This window comes from Metopolophium dirhodum, chromosome 1 (genome assembly GCF_019925205.1).
Source record: "Metopolophium dirhodum isolate CAU chromosome 1, ASM1992520v1, whole genome shotgun sequence".
NCBI lineage: Eukaryota > Metazoa > Arthropoda > Insecta > Hemiptera > Aphididae > Metopolophium > Metopolophium dirhodum.
Genome location: NC_083560.1, coordinates 141,092,763 through 141,113,609, shown reverse-complemented (window position 1 = coordinate 141,113,609; position 20,847 = coordinate 141,092,763). Strand labels below are relative to the sequence as shown.

At 38.1% G+C, this 20,847-nt stretch overlaps 3 protein-coding genes across 3 annotated transcripts; 2 read left to right on the top strand and 1 right to left on the bottom strand.

Annotated features, from left to right (window-relative positions):
• Positions 1–2,002: 2,002 nt before the first annotated feature.
• On the bottom strand, positions 2,003–3,915 carry LOC132935007 (KRAB-A domain-containing protein 2-like). Its single transcript, XM_061001441.1, has 3 exons — positions 3,064–3,915; positions 2,550–2,802; positions 2,003–2,470 (listed from the first exon to the last, which is right to left on the bottom strand). The coding sequence occupies exons 1-3, from the start codon at positions 3,869–3,871 to the stop codon at positions 2,242–2,244; spliced, it is 1,290 nt and encodes a 429-aa protein (XP_060857424.1). The 5' UTR covers positions 3,872–3,915; the 3' UTR covers positions 2,003–2,241.
• Positions 3,916–8,483: 4,568 nt separating this feature from the next.
• LOC132932894 (uncharacterized) lies at positions 8,484–12,809 on the top strand. The gene is made up of 3 exons (XM_060999241.1): positions 8,484–9,628; positions 11,569–12,718; positions 12,783–12,809. The coding sequence occupies exons 1-3, from the start codon at positions 8,484–8,486 to the stop codon at positions 12,807–12,809; spliced, it is 2,322 nt and encodes a 773-aa protein (XP_060855224.1).
• A 29-nt stretch (positions 12,810–12,838) lies between these two features.
• LOC132932893 (ATP-dependent DNA helicase PIF1-like) lies at positions 12,839–13,822 on the top strand. Its single transcript, XM_060999240.1, has one exon. It carries the CDS (start codon positions 12,839–12,841, stop codon positions 13,820–13,822), a length of 984 nt encoding a protein of 327 aa, XP_060855223.1.
• Positions 13,823–20,847: the final 7,025 nt, after the last annotated feature.

The window sequence follows — 20,847 nt, the reverse complement described above, 5'->3', positions numbered from 1 at the left end:
TTTGACGAAAATTTGACGTTTTTTTTGAGTTTTACCCCTATTGAAGACGTCGGACCTCCCCGTTGATGACTTATTCGCGTTCCCCGTCAGATTTTGAGGCCGCGCGTGGCTGTACTTTTTTCCCGGCGGGCCCTCCGTGGCCGAGACCACGTGCTTTACGTCCGCTGCCGTCGCGCGCGTTTTTTGCCGTTTTTTTCAAAAATTCGAAATTTAGCCCTTTTCGACACGTCTGCCCTCCCCGTCGAAGACTTATTCGCGTTCCTTGTTAAATTTCTAAGCCGCCTGCGGCCGTACTTCCTCCGGGACGAGTCCCGAGGCCGCGGGACGACGCCGAGAGCCGATTACGGAGAGCGCCGCCGTCATGTGGGTATTACTATATACAGGCATAAATACGTGCGTCGGAGGGTTCGATTTTTTTCGCGAATATCGCCGTTTCGACGTCCGAGGGTGACGGAGCCGGTCGTTCGCTGCCCAAAAGCATAAATGATAATTAACAAAAATTAATTGATAATATATGTACACAACTAATTTTGTTGTTGCGATGATACTAAACGCATAATGTTTAATACTGGATTTTATTATCTAATATTTATTAAGAAGCTATTATACATATTAACATATACCTATATACAAATTCCAATGTGTTGTTATTTAGTATGATATTGGCATGTCTGTGATACACTTTATTAATTATAATATTCAATATTAATGCTCAGATCACCACAGTAGTATTCATATATATATATATATATATATATATATAATTATTGACGGGAGACACGGTAATACCTACACACCGGATACGTGAGAATACACACGATTCGTACGATTTACCAATTAAACGATATTTCGTCGCAGTGTAGATAAAGTTTAAGTGTTATAGATTTGAACAACATTTACAATTCAATTCGTAGGTAGGTAGGTTAGGGCTTTGGACAAATAACACCTAGGGACGACGTATCGAATGCGTGTCGGACGGTTAATAATAATTATAAATAAAATATAATAAACGTTACACGCAATGCTACAGTATGGCCATTATTAATTGATACGGGTTTGTCGGTGGAGTGGTGGCGTGCGGGGGACAACTTTAGCGACGCGCAACGCGCCCGTGTTATCTAACGTCATCTTGTGACGAACGCCCATGCAACACACAACCCAAGCGCACAGAAAAACATATTTTTTTTTTATAATATAATATTATAATATTAGGCTTTTAGCTTTCTTAGCTTTCATTAGCGTATTGTGTTCTGCGTTGGGCGCTTTTCAAAACCGGTGAGTACAATTTTGAAATACATAATAATAATAATTAATAGTAGAACGTTTGTATAGCCCGCGTACCTACCTACTGGTTTATTCATGACATTGTACGTACGCGAGGTGGATTCATCTTCTTTCATTCGTGTACGATGCGTTTCCGTATTCACGATATTGTGTATTACTATATACACGCTATTTCCACCTTTTCGTGTTTCGTATTTAATGTTAATACGACATTTGTACTTCCGTGTTCATATCCGGACATAGACTTAAACGCCTACGTGCACAAAAATCTTTAAACGACGCTTTTTGCAGTTACGATTTCCAAGACCATATTGTGTGTGCGGACGTCACCCTACAATAGTATGTCACTTTTGTTTAGTTCATACTCAATACTCTATGTACACTTAATAATATTTTATACCTACCGTGAACAAATAATATTTACTGCATTTCTAAAAATAAACACAACACCGGATTATTAACTGATAACATAGGTACTGATAAGATAATTCCATTATACGAACACGGAGTTTTGCTTATATTATATTATATAATATAATAATAATAATAAATATACTAAATGTTTGGCCATTACCTTTTAAAAATGTTATTATATATCTTTTCAGACAAATATAACAATGGTCAAACATTGTATGATTTGTGGCAACGTCGAAGGCGTGGATGGCGTTTCAGTGCATGGGTATTTATATAATGTATATGTTACAGTTAAAACCCGAAATCCGTCGAAACTAGTTTTAACTAGTCAAAACTAGTTTCCACAAATCCCTTTAGTCATTTCTGGTTTTAACTAGTTAAAACTAGAATTTACTAAGACCTATAAAATATATTGGTGAAAACTAGAATTATCTAGTTAAAATCCTTAATTTTTATATTGATAGGTTAAACTAGTTTTAACTAGGGAAAAGTAGAAATATAAGTACACATTAGAATAATTATTATAGGAATTTATTATATTATTTATTTAGTATTTTGACAGGACAAACTATTGTGGCATTTAGAATTGCATAGTATTTTATTTTTTCTACATAAACAGCGATTTGTTCCGCAGGACGTTTTACATGTGCATCTTACAAAGCCTTGCCCCGACCCCGTCGATGCTTTTGTTGCGGCTGCACGGAGGGAAATATGATTGTTTGGAACTTGATTCTCTGTGATGAATTTTTCTTCGCATGTTATAAATTCAGATCTGAAACAATTTTTACTGATTAGTAACTATTTACTAATTATATTTTATTTGGTGTATGAAAATGTGATAATGGACGTACCTACAATAAAGTTTTTCTAGAATTCCATCCTTACTTCCGATTCTGTATAGATCGTGCTCTGTTTTTTCTAACACCACTCCGATGAGATTAGGATGATCTGTTTTGCCTTTGTCAACATCTGGAATGCGGATTACTACGTTGACACCAACATCAACGGCGGGAAATTTTTTTTCTGATCGAGTCATCATTCGGGCTGCCTGTTTTTCCAAATTTTCATGAGCTTCTTTTCTAATTGCACCTATAAAAGAGGTATCTGAAACATATCAAAGAAATAAACCGTGTTTATGTATTTATTAGATTTGTTGGTTACAGTATGAGCTATTTATACTTAACTATGAAAGTTGATTTTTTTTACAATTTTTCTAACTGAAAAATAATTTAAAAGTTATCGAAAAATGTTTATGGTTTTTAAATTATAAAATATGTAAATAAAAAATGCATTTTAACCGCAATATAATGTCGATAAATAAATGTCTAAAATATTAATGTCTAAAAAAATAATAAAAATGTTTACCTGCAGCTTCCTGCTCAATCTTATTTTCACTTCCAGTTTCAGTACATATAAGATTTTCCAGTTCATCCTCGACGTTTATAGTAGCAATCAAATCATTGGGGAGGTTAGAGGTTACGAGCCCCACTCTTGGATCAACCCCAAACATTGCTTTATAGGGCGTCATATTTATCCCGGCGTGGTGTGCTCTATTTTTCATAAATTGTACGAACTTTAATCCGATAGACCAATTAGTGGATTTATTGTCTGTCATCCAAGAAGCGAGCATTCGTTCCACGTCTTGGTTGGCTCGCTCTACGGAGCCTTGGCTTTGTGAATGCCTAGGTTTCCCGTGCACGATTTTTAACTCTGGCCATAGCCCTGTCAGCTCTGTAATCACACTGTTAACAAATTCTCTCCCATTGTCTGAATGAAGAAGAACCGGAGCACCAAATGTTAAAAAAATGTCTAATAAATGGCTTGCAACTTCTTCTGCACGCTTGGTCTGCAAGGGGCGGAGCAGAACGAATTTTGTCAGATGATCTTGATAATTAAGTATAAACTTAAACTGTGCATCAGGTTGTGACTGCATGTCTATCAAATCTATTTGACATCTACTATTTAATTCAGTGTGCAAAATTGGTTTCGAAACGAGTCCTTTCTTTCCTAGTTTTTTCTTTTTCTGGCACGTTTCACAGAGAGACAAAAAAATATTTATCATGTCAGTGGTAATGTTGGCGTACTTTCTTGAAGTTTCAACCTTCAGACGATCTCTCCCTCCATGCCCTACAGCGATATGTGACAAATCAATGACATCAAAAATGTCTTCCATCGGCAAATAATATTTGACTGGCTCTCCGCGGGTTACCAGCTTTTTTGTATCGCCAAATTTCAAAACATTGAATCGCTTGATCCTTCTATATTGAGCAGAGGTTTTTTTAGTGGCTGATATCGCATCCTCAACCTCTTTTAGAAGCGAATCATAAGCATCTTTAGTAATGATATTATAATGATTGTCTTTTTTTCCTTCCACCGATTCCATAAGCTTCTTAAAAAACCGTTCTCGGGTACTCATTTCTCTTTCAGTTTCCAACATGATACCAAAGTATACAGTGACGTTAGGACAATTTTCAAAACCGGCGAATGTCAACAAGAGCGAAAAAACAACTTAGAACGGGCAATTCACGACAAAAACACGTAGGTACAACGACTACGACGAACACAATCGCACTGGCGAAACACAGCCGACGATATAAGCTGACCTTCAGATCAATATCGTATTATTATTAATATTATTGTAGGTATAATCTGTCGAAGTTATATCGTATCTAAGTGTTGGACGACTAGTTATCTTAATTGATTTGATAGTCGACCGGTCAAACAATTATCGAGCAATATTTATAGATCGTCTGTGGTCGCGTGAGTTTTATGTAGTACGAGTTTAAATACAATATAATATTATTCTATACTAAATAAATAATATAATAAATTCCTATAATAATTATTCTAATGTGTACTTATATTTCTACTTTTCCCTAGTTAAAACTAGTTTAACCTATCAATATAAAAATTAAGGATTTTAACTAGATAATTCTAGTTTTCACCAATATATTTTATAGGTCTTAGTAAATTCTAGTTTTAACTAGTTAAAACCAGAAATGACTAAAGGGATTTGTGGAAACTAGTTTTGACTAGTTAAAACTAGTTTCGACGGATTTCGGGTTTTAACTGTAACATATACGTACTTATTACGATTACTTTTGACATATTATAACACAACTATTCATGATACGATGATTGTATTAGTTTTCCAGCAAATGTCGATCGGAAGCGTCAATGGGTGATGTTCACCGAGGACAATGGTGTCAATGCTCGACAAATATTGGCTCACTCCAAGCTCTGTTCAAGGCATTTTGTTGCCGGTCATGATTACTACGGAGGAGCCGTACATCGCCGTCGACTAACTGTTGGAGCAGTGCCGTCAGTAGTGAGTGACAACCAACATACAACCTTTGATCACTTTATTAAACAAATAGTGTCGGGCTGCACCTACCGTATAAGATTCACTCGCTTGATCATTACATTACTATACTCACTAATACAGTGTGCATTAAAATATCACATATGGGTTTATTATTTCAATATACCCATTTTGATACTATTCTATAGGTACTTGCATTAAGTTATTGTTGTTGGTTAACATTCTGTATTAAATTATACTCTTTTTTATTGTTTTTATTCTTTAAAAAATTACAAACAACATTGCTGTCTTATGGGCATAGCTTATTGTGACATTTATTATGGGTATTTACAACCAATAAACAAAATACTCAAACGTTTTCTTACAGTTCTTAATATTACTACTACTACTTACTACAGACCTAGGTCTACTCTTCTTTATTTGTAAGTTGTGTACTAGATAAGTATTTTATCATTTCACATGTGGTACTCTTAGAAATGTTTATACTATTTCAATACTTAATACAAACAATAGATTGTTAGATAGAGCTTACTTACACATTCAATTAAACATTATTTTGTACAGCTCTGAAAAATTAACTATAACATGTATACTTTTATTGGTATATCATAAATCTTAAATTATTATCATATGATTTCACTATAACACTTACTGTTATACAGTGCAATACAGTTTTACAATGCTTCAAAGTTATTAATATGTGGATTTCTTTGTACTATGATTGGTACTTGTTAATTTTTAATACAACATTTATCTTAACCAATAGCATTGTACAATGTTATTTAGGTAGACTTTTTTCAGTGCTCACACAACTTCAATGGCAGTATTATACATGTTCTACGGTTACAGTTAGTTATTATATTATTATAGGCATTTGGAATGTTTTCTTACACAGTTCAAAAAATTCTCACTGTATTTTCACTTTTATTATGGGTGTTTACAACCAATAAACAAAATACTTAAACGTTTCCTCACACTGTTCTTAATATTACTACCACTACTACTACTCACTACTTACTACTGACCTAGGTTTAAGTTACAATTATCTCACTTTATTTTAAATGTTACCTACTATATCAACTTTTGTGCATTAATATGTGTTTATTATTTCAATTTACCCATGTGGGCGGTATTTCACAGTGGCTACAGTTTGATACTTTACTAGACTGCAAACCAAATCCAATAGCCTACTTGCTGTGCTGATGGTTTATAATTCTCACATGATTTTATAACTAATTTTATTTCAAATAAAGTGTGTAGGTACACTGTACTCCCAGTACAAAATGACAACAGCAAAAACATTCTACAAACCTTATTGCCAATATTTGATATAGTTATGGCGTTCAATATACAGCTCACTTTTTAAACTTCATTCAACCAAAGTTTTAATTTAAAGTTAAAATTTATTTATTTCACTGTAACAAAATTCAGTGCATCTTTTATTATCTCAATATACCTACTGCAATGTTATCATAAAAGATTGCATTAAGGTTAGGCAGGGCTTGTATATATGTGTGACTTGATCACATTGAACACACATTCAGCTAAACATTATTTTGTAACTATTTAAAAAAAAATTTGAACCACAACATGTATGCTTTTATTTGTGTGACATAAACCTTATTTCATATAAATTCACTTATTGCATATTATAGGTACCTACGCTTACTGTCATAGATAGCAATAATTATTGTTGTTATTATTATAATTATATAGAATTATCAATACAATTGTACCTACTCTAAACTCAACCTAACTTTTAGGTGCTTGGGGACGTCGAGATGGAAGAAAGAGAGCACGTGGAGGTCGTCGGCGTCCCAGTGGAGGGTGTGGAGTACGTGGAAGTCGTTGGCGTCCCAGTGGATGTAGGGGATGATGTGGAAGGAGTAGAGGTGGTGGAGGACATTGAATTTGTCGAGGTCCTGATGGAAGGTGTGGAGGAAGTGGAGGACGAGGTAGTCCAGATGGAAGTGGTAGAGGACGAGGTGGTCCAGATGGAAGTGGTGGAGGACATGGAATTTGTTGAGGTCCAGATGGACGGAGGGGATGACGTGGAAGTGGTAGAAGTCCAGATGGACGGATGGGAGGACGTGGAAGTGGTAGAAGTGCAGATGGACGAAGTGCAAGCGGAACTGGAGTTTGAGGACATGCTCGACGAGTTGCAGCCAGACGTCGACGAAGAGGTCAGTAAATATGTCTTACTTATAAAAAAACCATAAATAAAACTTATCATTTAAATTGCAGTTCCGACCACTTGCCGTGGGTGAACAACCCCGAGGGCGTGCGCCAATAATTGACAGGCCGGCAGGCGTGACACACCCGCTTCCAGAGCAGCACAACGCGGGCGCGTTAAACAGAATCTGCACACAGTGTAACGCCCGCCACTTCGAAGGCGAGGTTGTGGGCCGGGATGCCAATAGGCACTTCTCCACTTGCTGTAACAACGGTCAAGTGACCGCTGCAGGACAACACGCGTTGTTGCCCGCCCCTTTTTTACTAATGAGTTTGTTGATTGGAGATTCACAGGATAGTCGTAGATTCCGAGACGACATTCGCCGGTACAACAACGCCCTGGCATTCGCTGCGTTTAGCTGTGGCACAAACGACAGGCGTTTGCGAGGGCGTGGACCGCGAACGATGTGTATCCAAGGCCAAACTTATCAGAGGATAAATAATGACGTGGCCGTTGACCGAGTAGATGCCAACTACTGTCAGTTGTATTTCCTCGAGTCCGCAGAGGCCAACACCCGCCGCGTTGGGATGGCTCTGCAGAGAAATCAGCGTGAACTGTCCGTAGTTGTGATGGGACTATTGGACGGTTTTCTGCGGGACGTAAATCCGTACGCAATGGCTTTTAAGTAAGATATAAATTTATTGTATTTATTAACATTAGGAATAGGAATTGCCCCTTAGAGTACATTTCTTTTACAGATACCTTTCTCAAAGTAGACAGAAAAACAAAAAAACTGTAACCAATAAACTAACTATGTCAACTGTCAAACTAGATACTACGTTGATATTAGACACTCGCAGCTACCAATATACTGCAGTTATTACTTAATGTAATATTACAACCATATTCATTATAAATTATGTTCATCTTGTAGTGATAGTATGACAATAAGTCGTGTTATGATTTGTATGTAGTGTACTATATAATTTATCAATAATCAAACATAATATAGTCACATTACTTCGGTGCTTAATTCCATGATTTGTTTGGACTTCATAACAGACATCACTTACAAATATACACTATAAATCCTTGGAATACAAAGAGATCAGAGTTAATATTTTTTTTACACATTGCCTTTCTTTTGCGGTTATGTACTTGCTATACTCACAACACAATCACAACTCCATCCTCTAACCCCCAGCTACTACAAATCGTTGATTTAGCAATTCACTTTAAATAATATATACCATTCGTTACATTTCACAAGGGTCGTGTCACTCGGATCCGATGTTGTATCCGCTGTTTTTCCCGTACGGCGAGGCCGGTTGGCATAACGGGATGTTGCAAGCGGGCAACCGACGAAACAATGTCCGCAATCGCAACAGTATCAGAGAGTTTGCGTGCTACCGTTTGGCTGTTAGATATCAGGGAAATAACGACCAAAGGCATGAACTGTTTAGTTTATTACATCAAGGTCGGTTCTTGTTGCAGATGTATGTGTGCGACCAGTATGTTCGAATGGAGTCGAACAATCTGAACTACATACGTTTGCACCAGAGGGATCTCCTCGCCGAAGCGTATCAAGGGCTCATGGACCATGTGAACCAACAGCTCCACGTCGATCCCATGGCGGTCGGGCGTAGGGTCATATTGCCGTCGACGTTCACGGGTAGCGACCGATTCAACAAGATGAATTATCAAGACGCCATCACCATAGTGCGTACCAAAGGGAAACCCGACCTGTTCATAACGTTTACGTGCAATCCCAGGTGGCCAGAGATCACTGAAAACCTGGCTGCCCACAGCACGGCAAGCGACAGGCCGGACCTGGTGGCCAGAGTGTTCAACAGGAAGCTACAGGAGCTAATAGGTGACATAACTGTGAATCGTGTGTTTGGTAATGTCGGCGCTTACGTGTACACTATCGAGTTTCAGAAACGTGGTCTGCCCCATGCGCATATACTGATAATCCTGGCAGAGGACTGTAAGTTCCGCACGGCCGAGGACGTGGACGACGTGGTTTGCGCCTTCTTGCCGGACCCCGCAATCGACAGGCGCTTACACGACTGCGTCAAGTCTCACATGATCCACGGGCCGTGTGGAACAGTCAATCCACAGTGTCCGTGCATGGTGGACAACAAATGCTCCAAAGATTTCCCGAAAGCGTACGCAGAGGAGACTGTGTACGTTGCGGACGGCGGATATCCAAAGTACCGCCGACCAGATGACGGCCGGGTGGTACTTGTGAGAGGTCGTGAGGTTGGTAACGAGTGTGTAGTGCCATACAACCCTTACCTTCTGGCCAAGTATGACGCGCACATCAACGTCGAGATATGCACGTCCATAAAGAGTGTCATGTATATCTACAAGTATATATACAAGGGACACGACCGTGTGACGTTGGAAGTTCAGGACCAGGATGAGATTGCCAAGTGAGTCTTAACTTAATTTTATAATAATTTACATATTTCTAAATTTAGGTATAATGATTATAATAGTATATTGTATATGTTTAATTAGTGTGTTTACTACTTTTTATGTTCAGGAATTTTAAATATTAAATTGGACAATTTTTAAAATTCACATAAAAATCTTAAATTTAAAAATTCTGTTACTTAATTACATTTGTTTTTATTCCATTGTATTACTCTTGTTTTGTTTTTAATTTTAAATATGTACACGTTTTAGTTTGAAATAATAAAATTACTTTGGTTTGACATTGGCTAAAAACTAAAATTTTAATGATTAAAGAACTTTACTTTTTTATGAAAAAATTTCTAAATTTTAATAAGAATATTCAGTTGAGCAAAACTTTAGGAACTTCTACATTTATTAACTATTATTATTATACAGTAATAAACATCAATTGAATAAATAGTTAACTAATAAATCATTTATTAATTTTTAATAATTCCCATCAATAGTGTCTAAGATTTTTATAATTTTATATTACATTTAATCCTTTTTTTCATGTGTCTTCATTCAAGCTGTGTATAATAAACATTCTATTGCATACAGTATTAAACATAAATTAAATAAATAGTTAATTAATAAATGATTTAATAGTGTCTTAAGATTTTTATAATATTATATATTAATTTTATAATTTTATATTACATTTAATCCTTTTTTTCATGTATCTTCATTCAAGCTGTGTATAATAAACATTCTATTGCATACAGTATTAAACATAAATTAAATAAATAGTTAATTAATAAATGATTTAATAGTGTCTTAAGATTTTTATAATATTATATATTAATTAATATGTAGGTTGTACCTTATATTATGTACTTCTACAGAGAGTTCTATAGGTGGTCTACATTATTATTGATAGATTTTTATTATAGGTATTACATTGAAAATTATTACCATTCCATCATTATTAGCATATAACAATATTTTATGCATGTGTCATTTTTAGCAGTGTGTCCAGTGTGTATGAATTATTTTACTCACTATTTTTTAGGTTTTTAGGGTAGTTGTAATCGTTTACCGATAACTTTTAGTTTTTTTACTATTGTATACTAGCTATATTATATACTTAACATTTAATGTGTGTTTTTTAGGTATTATTATTATTACATTAAATTTGTTATTTTATGCTTTTTCATTCAAGTTGTTTATACACATTACATTGCATACAGAACTGAACATCAATGACATTAAGTACACCAATTAACTAACATACCTAATAGATATAAATTTTGGTTTATAACCTGATCTAAGTTTAACCGTGATCACATAATATACTGTCTCAAATTGTAAACTTCAACACCTCGGCAATGTGAAACACGCTTTTATGGATTGTTATTTTCGTTGGCATAAATTAACATTCCTACAGCTTTGCCATTCTTAAATAATATTATACAGTTATAATGTATTCCACCTGATACAAATTTTAAAATATAATATAATATAATAATAATAATAATAATAATAATTTAAATTTTGAATATTTTATGTGTACACTGTTATCACCTTGATCACCTAATATACTACTAATATACTAATACCAACTCTGTACATTATAGATTAAATTGTATACTTATATAACTATAACTTTTATGTCACTAGACTAGACGTCCACTATGATTATATTTAGCTACTCGAGTTGACATTTCACGACATTTATTTATCAAAACATCATAATATATCAGTCACATTTATTGTATGGCAAACGTTTAAACACCGTTCAACGGTTGTAGGGATTCTTCGTCATATGCACATTGTAATGCAATGCTATGTGTCTACAGAACAAAAAATTAATTACATTTACTTGAATTATATAATAATAATAATACCAATCACAACACCAGACGGTATCATCTATAGAGCCATTGTTAGTTATCTTTTCAATATTAATTTTCAGTTACGTAAACTCAAGATATGTCAGCCCACCAGAAGGCATCTGGCGGTTGTTTTCGTACAAATTGCACGGCAAAAGTCACACGGTCGTCAGACTTCCTGTCCACCTGGAGGGTCGTCAGAACGTGTACTTTGCGCCGGGCCAAGCAGAAGAACGGCTACAGAACCAAGCTGTGCGTAGTACGAAACTCACGCAGTTCTTCGCGCTCAACACAACAGACGTGAATGCTCGACAATACTTGTACCAAGAAATACCGACGCATTACACCTGGCAGATGCCACGTAATCAAGAAAACGTACTCGTAAGAAATGTCACCCAATGGTTGCCGCGGCGGATTCGGATGGCAAACGTTACGTTGGCTCGGATGTACATAGTAAACCCACTGGACCGGGACCGTTTCCACCTGAGATTGCTACTTCTGAACCGAAGAGGCCCGAAGTCCTTTCAAGACATAAGGACGGTGGACGGGGTCGTTCACGAAACATTCACGGCGGCTGCCGTTGCACTCGGATTATTGGAAGACGACCGAGCGTGGCGGGATTGCTTGACGGAATCGGCGACGTTGGACACACCGCGGCAGCTGCGGTATCTGTTCGTCACTATACTGGTGTTCTGCGAGCCCTCAAACCCGCTGGCGTTGTACGAGGCGAACGATGCAAACATGATGGAGGACTTCAACCGCCGTCTCCAAGACGTCGACCGCGCGAGGGCCGCGTGTCTGGCGGCCATCGAGGATCTACTTCGTGTACACCGGAAATCGCCGGGCGACTACGGTCTGCCCCTCGCCGACCCCCGTCTACTGGAACCGCTGCAGGACGACGCGCTGTTACGGGCAATAGACGCGGCGGCACGGTGGGCCCCACAAGTAGACGCCTTGAACGCCGAACAGCGAACGGTGTACGACCGCGTGATGGCGGCCGTCGACGACCAACGCGAGGTGGCGAAAACTTTCTTCGTCGACGGACCCGGGGGTACCGGAAAAACGACGCTGTACGGATGCCTGATATGGGCGCTTCAGCACCGACCTCCGCAGCGGGAGGTGTTGTGCGTGGCGTTCACCGGTATCGCCGCGTCGCTCATGGACGGCGGCATGACCGTACACTCGACGTTCGGACTGCCTTTCGGCACGCTGACCGAAGACTCGACGTCCAGCGTCACCATGCAGTCCGAGCGAGCGCAGAAGATACGCAACGCGGCGCTCATCGTCTGGGACGAAGCCCCAATGTCGCTGGGACTGCAACTGACGGTGGTGGACCGCCTGCTCAGGGACGTCATGGCATCGGAATTACCGTTCGGCGGTAAAACCATGCTGTTCGCCGGCGACTTCAGGCAGATATTGCCCGTGGTCCGGAGAGGGACGAGAGCCGAGATCGTCATGTCGTCGATCAAGGAAAACGGTCTTTGGCGCGTCATGGAGCGCTTCAATCTGGTCCAGAACATGCGCGCGGACCACGACGCGGACTTTGCGACTTGGTTGCTTGAGCTCGGCAACGGCCGACTGCCCGCGGTCGACGGCGTTCCGAACACCGTGCAAATCCCGCGGCAAATGGTATGCGACGTTGATGATTTGATCGATTTCGTGTACCCGCAGCAAATGTCGTTGGCCAACGTCGACGAATTCGCTCGGAGAATCGTTGTGTGTCCCACCAACGAAGACTGTAGAGGTGTCAACAGGGACGTGCTGGAGCGCGTCGACGGTGCTCAGATGACCTACACCGCCGTCGACACCATGATGGCGGACGATCCCGACGAAGTGGCCAATTTTCCCACGGAGTTCCTCAACAGCTTGGAACCGGACGGCCTGCCGCCGTACCGGCTGACGTTGAAGGTGGGGTGCATCGTGATGTTGCTCAGAAATCTCGATCCGAGGAGACGACTGTGCAACGGTACGAGGTTGGTGGTCACCGAACTGCGGCGTCACAATTTCAAGGCTAGGATTTTGGGCGGTGAAGCACAGGACGACGACATCGTCGTGCCCAAGATACCGCTCACGTCCAGCGGTGAGGACGACCTGCCCATCTTACTGCGGCGCCTTCAATTCCCGGTGAGATTGTCGTTCGCCATGACCATCAACAAGTCGCAGGGTCAGACGTTCGACCGTGTAGGTTTGTTACTGACGTCGCCTGTGTTCACGCACGGGCAACTGTACGTAGCGTTTTCGAGGGTGAGAAACGCACAGTCCGTGAGAGTCGGCATGTACGCCGATGACAGCGGCCGATTCGTCACCAAGAACATAGTGTACAGGGAAGTTCTGTAATGCAACGAGTGGTGACAATGGTAAGTATATTATAATTAGGTGACGCCTGCTGATAGTCTAGGTGACTTTAAACCTAACACGTGTAACATATTTTTCAAACATAATACGTTACACCGCTGTTCTACGTGGTATGTGTTCTACATGCGCCCGATGGTCAAAGATGATGATGATAGTCTAGGTGACTTTAAACCTAACATGTGTGACATATTTTTCAAACATAATACGTTACACCGCTGTTCTACGTGGTCTGTGTTCTACATGCGCCCGATGTTCAAAGATGATGATGATAGTCTAGGTGACTTTAAACCTAACATGTGTGACATATTTTTCAAACATAATACGTTACACCGCTGTTCTACGTGGTCTGTGTGGAGGTACTTCGTGGACCTTGCCTTCGGGCTTAACGGAGAGAAAGTTTGACAACCTCCTCGTGGTTCTCTCTGGATGCGAATTCACTATAATGTGAATTCGTAACTAATGTCAAACAATGTATGTAATGTCTGTGTTATTTGTATTGTACCACATCCTATTGAATAGTATGATATAGTACAGATAGTACAGACAATTTAATTTAAATGTTGTATTTTATTTCACACATTAAGATTCTAATGTACCTATATTATATGATGTATAAATAACATTAATAAGTTAATTTCACTATGTTCCCAATATTTATTACACCATTTTATTGTTGTATTTCTTTCTTAAGTAGTATTAATTTATATTGTATTAATGGTTCTCCTTTGTTTTTATGTAATCATATATATGCTATTGACATTAATCAGTCAATTTCACTGTACTCACAATATTTTTAATATTTTGTACACTGTATTTCGCTGAACTACTTGATTGATTTATATTGTATTAATGGTTGAGACATTACTTAATTGTATTAACGTATTGACATATTTTTATTAATTGTTTTACTCATGATTGAGATTTCATTACTATTAGATTCTATATAATTAAATTTTATTACTATTTACTTACTATATATAAATGTAATTATTTCAATATTTATATAATTGACATTGTATTAATTGTTTTGCTCAGTAAAAGAGTATTTGTTTTGTGTTAAACACCATTTGTTCAATAACAATTTTTTTAAAATACAGTAAATTAATAAGCACAACAGTTTTGTCCTATTTGGTACATGAGTAGAACCTAACCTAACTAATATAACTAAAATAACAATTTAAAAAACCATTGATACTATACACACAATTGGATATCTTAATAACAATATTTAGTTTATAATTTATTATATAAGATAATGTGTAATGCAACATTTTGTACACGCTACAACACTGCAAATTGCTGTTGATTATTTTTTACATAATTTGTTTTACATAATAAAACACCATTGATGATACTATTTTATTCACTAAAAACTTTAATATTATGTAGTGTGCTACTACATACTAGGTCACCGTGAATTCATATAATTTATTTTGCCACTGGATCAATTGCTATGAAAAGTAACTCTCGGATGAGACGGAAACACATATTATATTATTTACTTTTTTATTAGTTTTTATTAGTTTTATATTATTATTACACATGAAATTAAATTACTTTAACAATGGAAATATGTATACAATTTAGGTTGTATTTGTTTTACTCATTGTAGTATATTGATTCTAAAATCTTTAATTTTGTTACATGCAAATCTTTAGACATCCCATGCAATACCTACCTAATGTCATTAACTTCACTGACATCCTGACAACCATTATAACTATTTATAACTCTTATTTGATCCACACACCACACATAATTTATTGTGTTGTAATAGTATGAACTATATTATGTTTTTGGTAACTAATAGAAATTTAAAAAAATCCTTCATACTGTACCCAAAGTACACACATAGTAATTTAAAAATATCCAGTAGGAGAGGAAAAGGAAAATAAAATATAATTTTAAATGATATAGTCATGTTTTATTGATCATCTGAAAAAAACATAACAAATAAACATAGAAAAATTTTTGTTGAGAAAAAATGTTCCTGTTAAAAACTCACTTATTGGGTGTCTGCTATCGGTACCTGAAAATGATATGTTTGATTAGAATTATTAATTTCAAAAACTAAAGTATTTATATTATATCCTTACGACGTTTGGCGGTGGGCTCGGTGGCGTCTCCCTTGCTGTGACGTAGAGCTCCTGAAAATAATGTGTTTGATTAGACAAAACTTGAATTTTTCTTAAATATATTATATACTAATATATCCTTATGTTTGGCGGCTGCGCAGTTTCGGCGGTCTGATTGAGGTCCTGAAAAATTTGTTTAATTAGATTTATAAATTTCAAAAACTCAATAGCTTTTTTTTAATATACTAATATATCCTTACGTCTGCTGGTCGACTACTGCTGGCCTCCTGAAAATAATTTGTTTAATTAGATTTATAAATTTCAAAAACTCAATAGCTTTTTTTTAATATACTAATATATCCTTACGTCTGCTGGTCGACTACTGCTGGCCTCCTGAAAATAATTTGTTTAATTAGATTTATAAATTTCAAAAACTCAATAGCTTTTTTTTTAATATACTAATATATCCTTACGTCTGCTGGTCGACTACTGCTGGCCTCCTGAAAATAATTTGTTAATTAGATTTATAAATTTCAAAAACTCAATAGCTTTTTTTTAATATACTAATATATCCTTACGTCTGCTGGTCGACTACTGCTGGCCTCCTGAAAATAATTTGTTTAATTAGATTTATAAATTTCAAAAACTTGATAATTATTTTAAATATACTAATATATCATTACGTTCGGCGGCCTCCGACTTTCCGTCTGCCTACGGTCCTGAAAAATTTGTTTAATTAGATTTATCAATTTCGAAAACTTGAACGCTTTTTTTAATTATACTAAATATATATCCTTACCTTCTTCGGCCGCGGCGAGGCCGTTTTCAGTAGACTGTCCTGAAAATAATTTGTTTAATTAGATTTTTTGATTTCGAAAACTTGAATGTCTTTTTAAATATACTAATATATCCTTACGCTTGACGACGGCCGCCGCCTACCACCATCACCACCCCTCCGCCTACCACCATCACGACCCCTGACACCGCCACCGCCACCGCCCCTTTTGGACGGACCACCTCTGGACTTGGCTACAATATAAATTACAATTATATACATAATATTAAGACTGTTATTAAGGAATATGTAAAGTAAACACTCACCGCAATCCCGGGACAAATGTCCCTGTTTACCACAGTTATAGCATTCTGAAACGGGTAGATATAATTTTAATCGTTTCTAATTGTATACAATATATATATATTAACCAATAGTCTTATACAAATGTATGCTTACTTCGGTCGCGACCTCCACCGCCACCGCCATCGCCATCACCACCACCACCGCCCCCTTTCGACGGGCCACCTCTGGGCTTGGCTACAATATAAATTACAATTATATACATAATATACATAACAGTTATAAAATTCTGAAACGGGTAGATAATATATAATATATTAACCAATGATCTTATACAAATGTATACTTACGTTGAGCGCGGTCTTGCCCGTGGTTAACATACACTGTGCAGCTCCGACTTATGTTGAAGACGCTCATTCTAAATTTAATAAGACAGTTGAAAAGAACAATTGATTGGTCTGCATTATTATGTTTGTGGCATTATAAAATATTCAATTCGTCTAACGAAATGCATATGGTGCACACTAAAACTAAGCCAGCGTTTGAAAATTTATATGGTATAACAATATACATTATACATTAATTGATAAATACGATCGGCGGTGACCGTGTTAAAAACAAAAACAAAAAATAGAAAAAATATTTAGTTTCACAGAAAGCATGTGTTGCAGACAAAACTAAGGCTCGATTTTCTTCGCAAATTTATATTATTATTTTATTATTTAAATTAATAAATTATTATATACGATCCGCGTTGAACGTGTTAACAAAACAAGGCCCTGATGTACGCTTGGCAATTGCCGTTAATGTTTTAGACTTTGTTACTCATTCTGAAGTTGACAAATAAAAAGCAATAAAGAAAGTGTATAGTAAAACAAACAATAAGTGATCTGTCGGTATTATTAAGTCGATGGTATGATAAAATATTAAATTCGTTGAACGGAAAGCATGTGTTACATTACATTGATTGATTAATACCTACGATCTGCGGTCAACGTTTTAAAAAGCAACAAATTAAATTAATACTAAATTGTATACTCACGTGTTTTCTGTTATTCACGGCTGTCGGATGTTTAATAACGGTTATAGTCAGACGTCGGGTCGTCGGCGCAGTCTTAGAGCGGCGACAATAACAAGAGTCAAGGCAGGTAACCCATGCGGGTGACGATATCGCACGGCTGATTTATTGAATTGACATATTATATCGATATTTTATATTTTTATTATTCATTCGAACACAGCATTACACCTTACACTTTTGACCATCATTCTTTTTTTCATTTTTGCAAAAAATTTTCATATAGTCATAATAATGCCACAGGATCATCACTCAAATTCATTAATACACACGCAAACATGGTTTTCAAACATTCCCGCCTTTGACAGAATACCGCCAAAGTGGTAGGCCTTATCACCGACCGTTTATCGTCGATCCTCTCGCTATCAGCGAATGACTTACAGTAAGTTGTAGGCGCGACTTTTAACAAGCCGACCCCGCGTTACGTATCCCCCGATTACACGATACGGGAGACCTTGGGTCAAACATCATGTTGGTGCGCGGAAACGTTTCCGTGTTTTTCGGAGGTTCGTATGGGAAACAGAACCCCGATCCGCTGATCGAGTTTCGCTTCTATATTGCTCTACTCTACTACTAAGCTTATGACGACAGAAATTATTAACGTGGCCGCTGGAAATTCACATAATATTTCCAATATATATTACGCATGGAAATGTTTAATGTTTTTGTAGATCGTATTGGTTTTTGTAATTTGTAACATTATATGGGTTTGCTTATTATATACCTAAAGTTTATTTACATATATACATAGTATACATAGTATAACATTATACTGCATATATATAATTATCCGGACCACTGAGGTGACTGACCTGCTAGACACCCTAAAAAGACGGTTACTATAAGATTTGCATAGAAGCCCGAAATGTTTTGAATTTTTTTTCACGGACATTATTACTTAATTTTCTGTTTTCGGAGACAGTTACGGAGACAGTTAAGGAGACCTGGCCGTCGCATATTGTCTGCTATCCGACGAAGTCGGATTGCCTACTCGGACCCCTGAGGTGACTGACCTGCTAGACACCCTACCCTTATTATTACGGTGAACGTCATTCGAGGTGACTGACCACCTAGACACTCAAAAAATGATGTTGGCTATATGATTCGCATAGAGGCCCGAAATGTTTTGAATTTTTTTTCCCGAAATTTATTACTTAATTTCGTGTTTTCGGCGACAGTAATGAACGCTGTCCGCGATTCGACGCAGTCGGATTGCATACCTGACGACGTGACCCGGCCGTCGTACATTGTCTGCTATCCGACGAAGTCGGATTGCCTACCCGCACCACTGAGGTGACTGATCTGCTAGACACCCATAAAAAGACGGAGGCTATATGATTTTCATAGACCCCCGAAATGTTTTAAAATTTTTTTCACAGTAAAGAACGCTGTCCGCTATCCGACGCAGTCGGATTGCATACCTGACGACGTGACATGGCCGTCGCATATTGTCTGCTATCCGACGAAGTCGGATTGCCTACCCCAACCACTGAGGTGACTGACCTGCTAGACACCCTAAAAAGACGATGGCTATATGATTTGCATAGAATCCCAAAATGTTTTGAATTTTTTTTTCACGTAATTATTTTTTCCATTTTCGGTGACAGTAATGAACGTTGTCCGCGATTCGACGCAGTCGGATTGCATACCTGACGAAGTTACGCAGCCGTCGCACATTGTCCGCTATCCGACGAAGTCGGATTGCCTACCCTTATTACTACGGCGAACGTCATTCGAGATGACTGACCTGCTAGACACCCATAAAAAGACGGCGGCTATATGATTTTCATGGACCCCCGAAATGTTTTACAATTTTTTTCACGTTTCACGTTTTGAACGTTGCATACCTGTTGCCGAGACATATAAGTTCAACGTCGAGGTAGGTGACTGACCCGCTAGACCCCAAATAAATCGAGGTGGCTCTATGATTATCCGAAATATTTGAATTCTATTACTTGATTTGGCGTTTTTGAAGGCAGTAAAAAACTTACAGCTCTCCGGTTAACTAATCCACTATCCTTCTCACAAATCCATCATTCTTTTCATTAATCCAACATCCTTATCAGCAATCCAAAATCCTTATCACTTATCCACTTTTCTTATCAATATCCACCGTTCTTATCATAACACTCATAACCGACATCGGTTGACGACCAGACCACAAGACCACTGCGGCATCCGACATCGACAACACTCATAACCGACACCGGGGGGTCTGGGGGTCTCCCCCAGCGACGCTCGGAGAGCTAGTCTTATAGTATAAAACAGAAACCCGAGGGCGCAGCCTGTGGCGAATTTCCGAACTGACTTAGTGAATTTTGGTGGGAAAACGGGTTCCCGGCGCTATCACTCCTTCTTATCACTTTTCGCGATTTTTTTCAACATTTTTGCAGATTTTCGAGTTTTACCCCCCCGGGCGGCCCCGTTCGGACCTTATTCGCGTTCCCCGCTAAATTTACATACCGCGCGCGGCCGTACTTTTTTCCCGGCGGGCCCGCCGCGGTGGCGATTACGTGCAAACCGTCCGCCGCCGTCGCGCGCGTTTTTTGCCTTTGTTTTCAAGAATTCGAGTTTTAGCCCTTTTCGAGGCGTCAGCCTTTCCCGTTTGCCCCTTATTCACGTTCCCCGCTAAATCTGTAGGCCGCGCGCGGCCGTACTTTCACCTGTACGATTCCTGGGGCCGCGGGACGGCGCCGAGAGTCGAGTGCCGATATCGCCGCCGTCGAGTAGGTATTACTATATACAGGCATAAATACGTGCGTCAGAGGGTCCGATA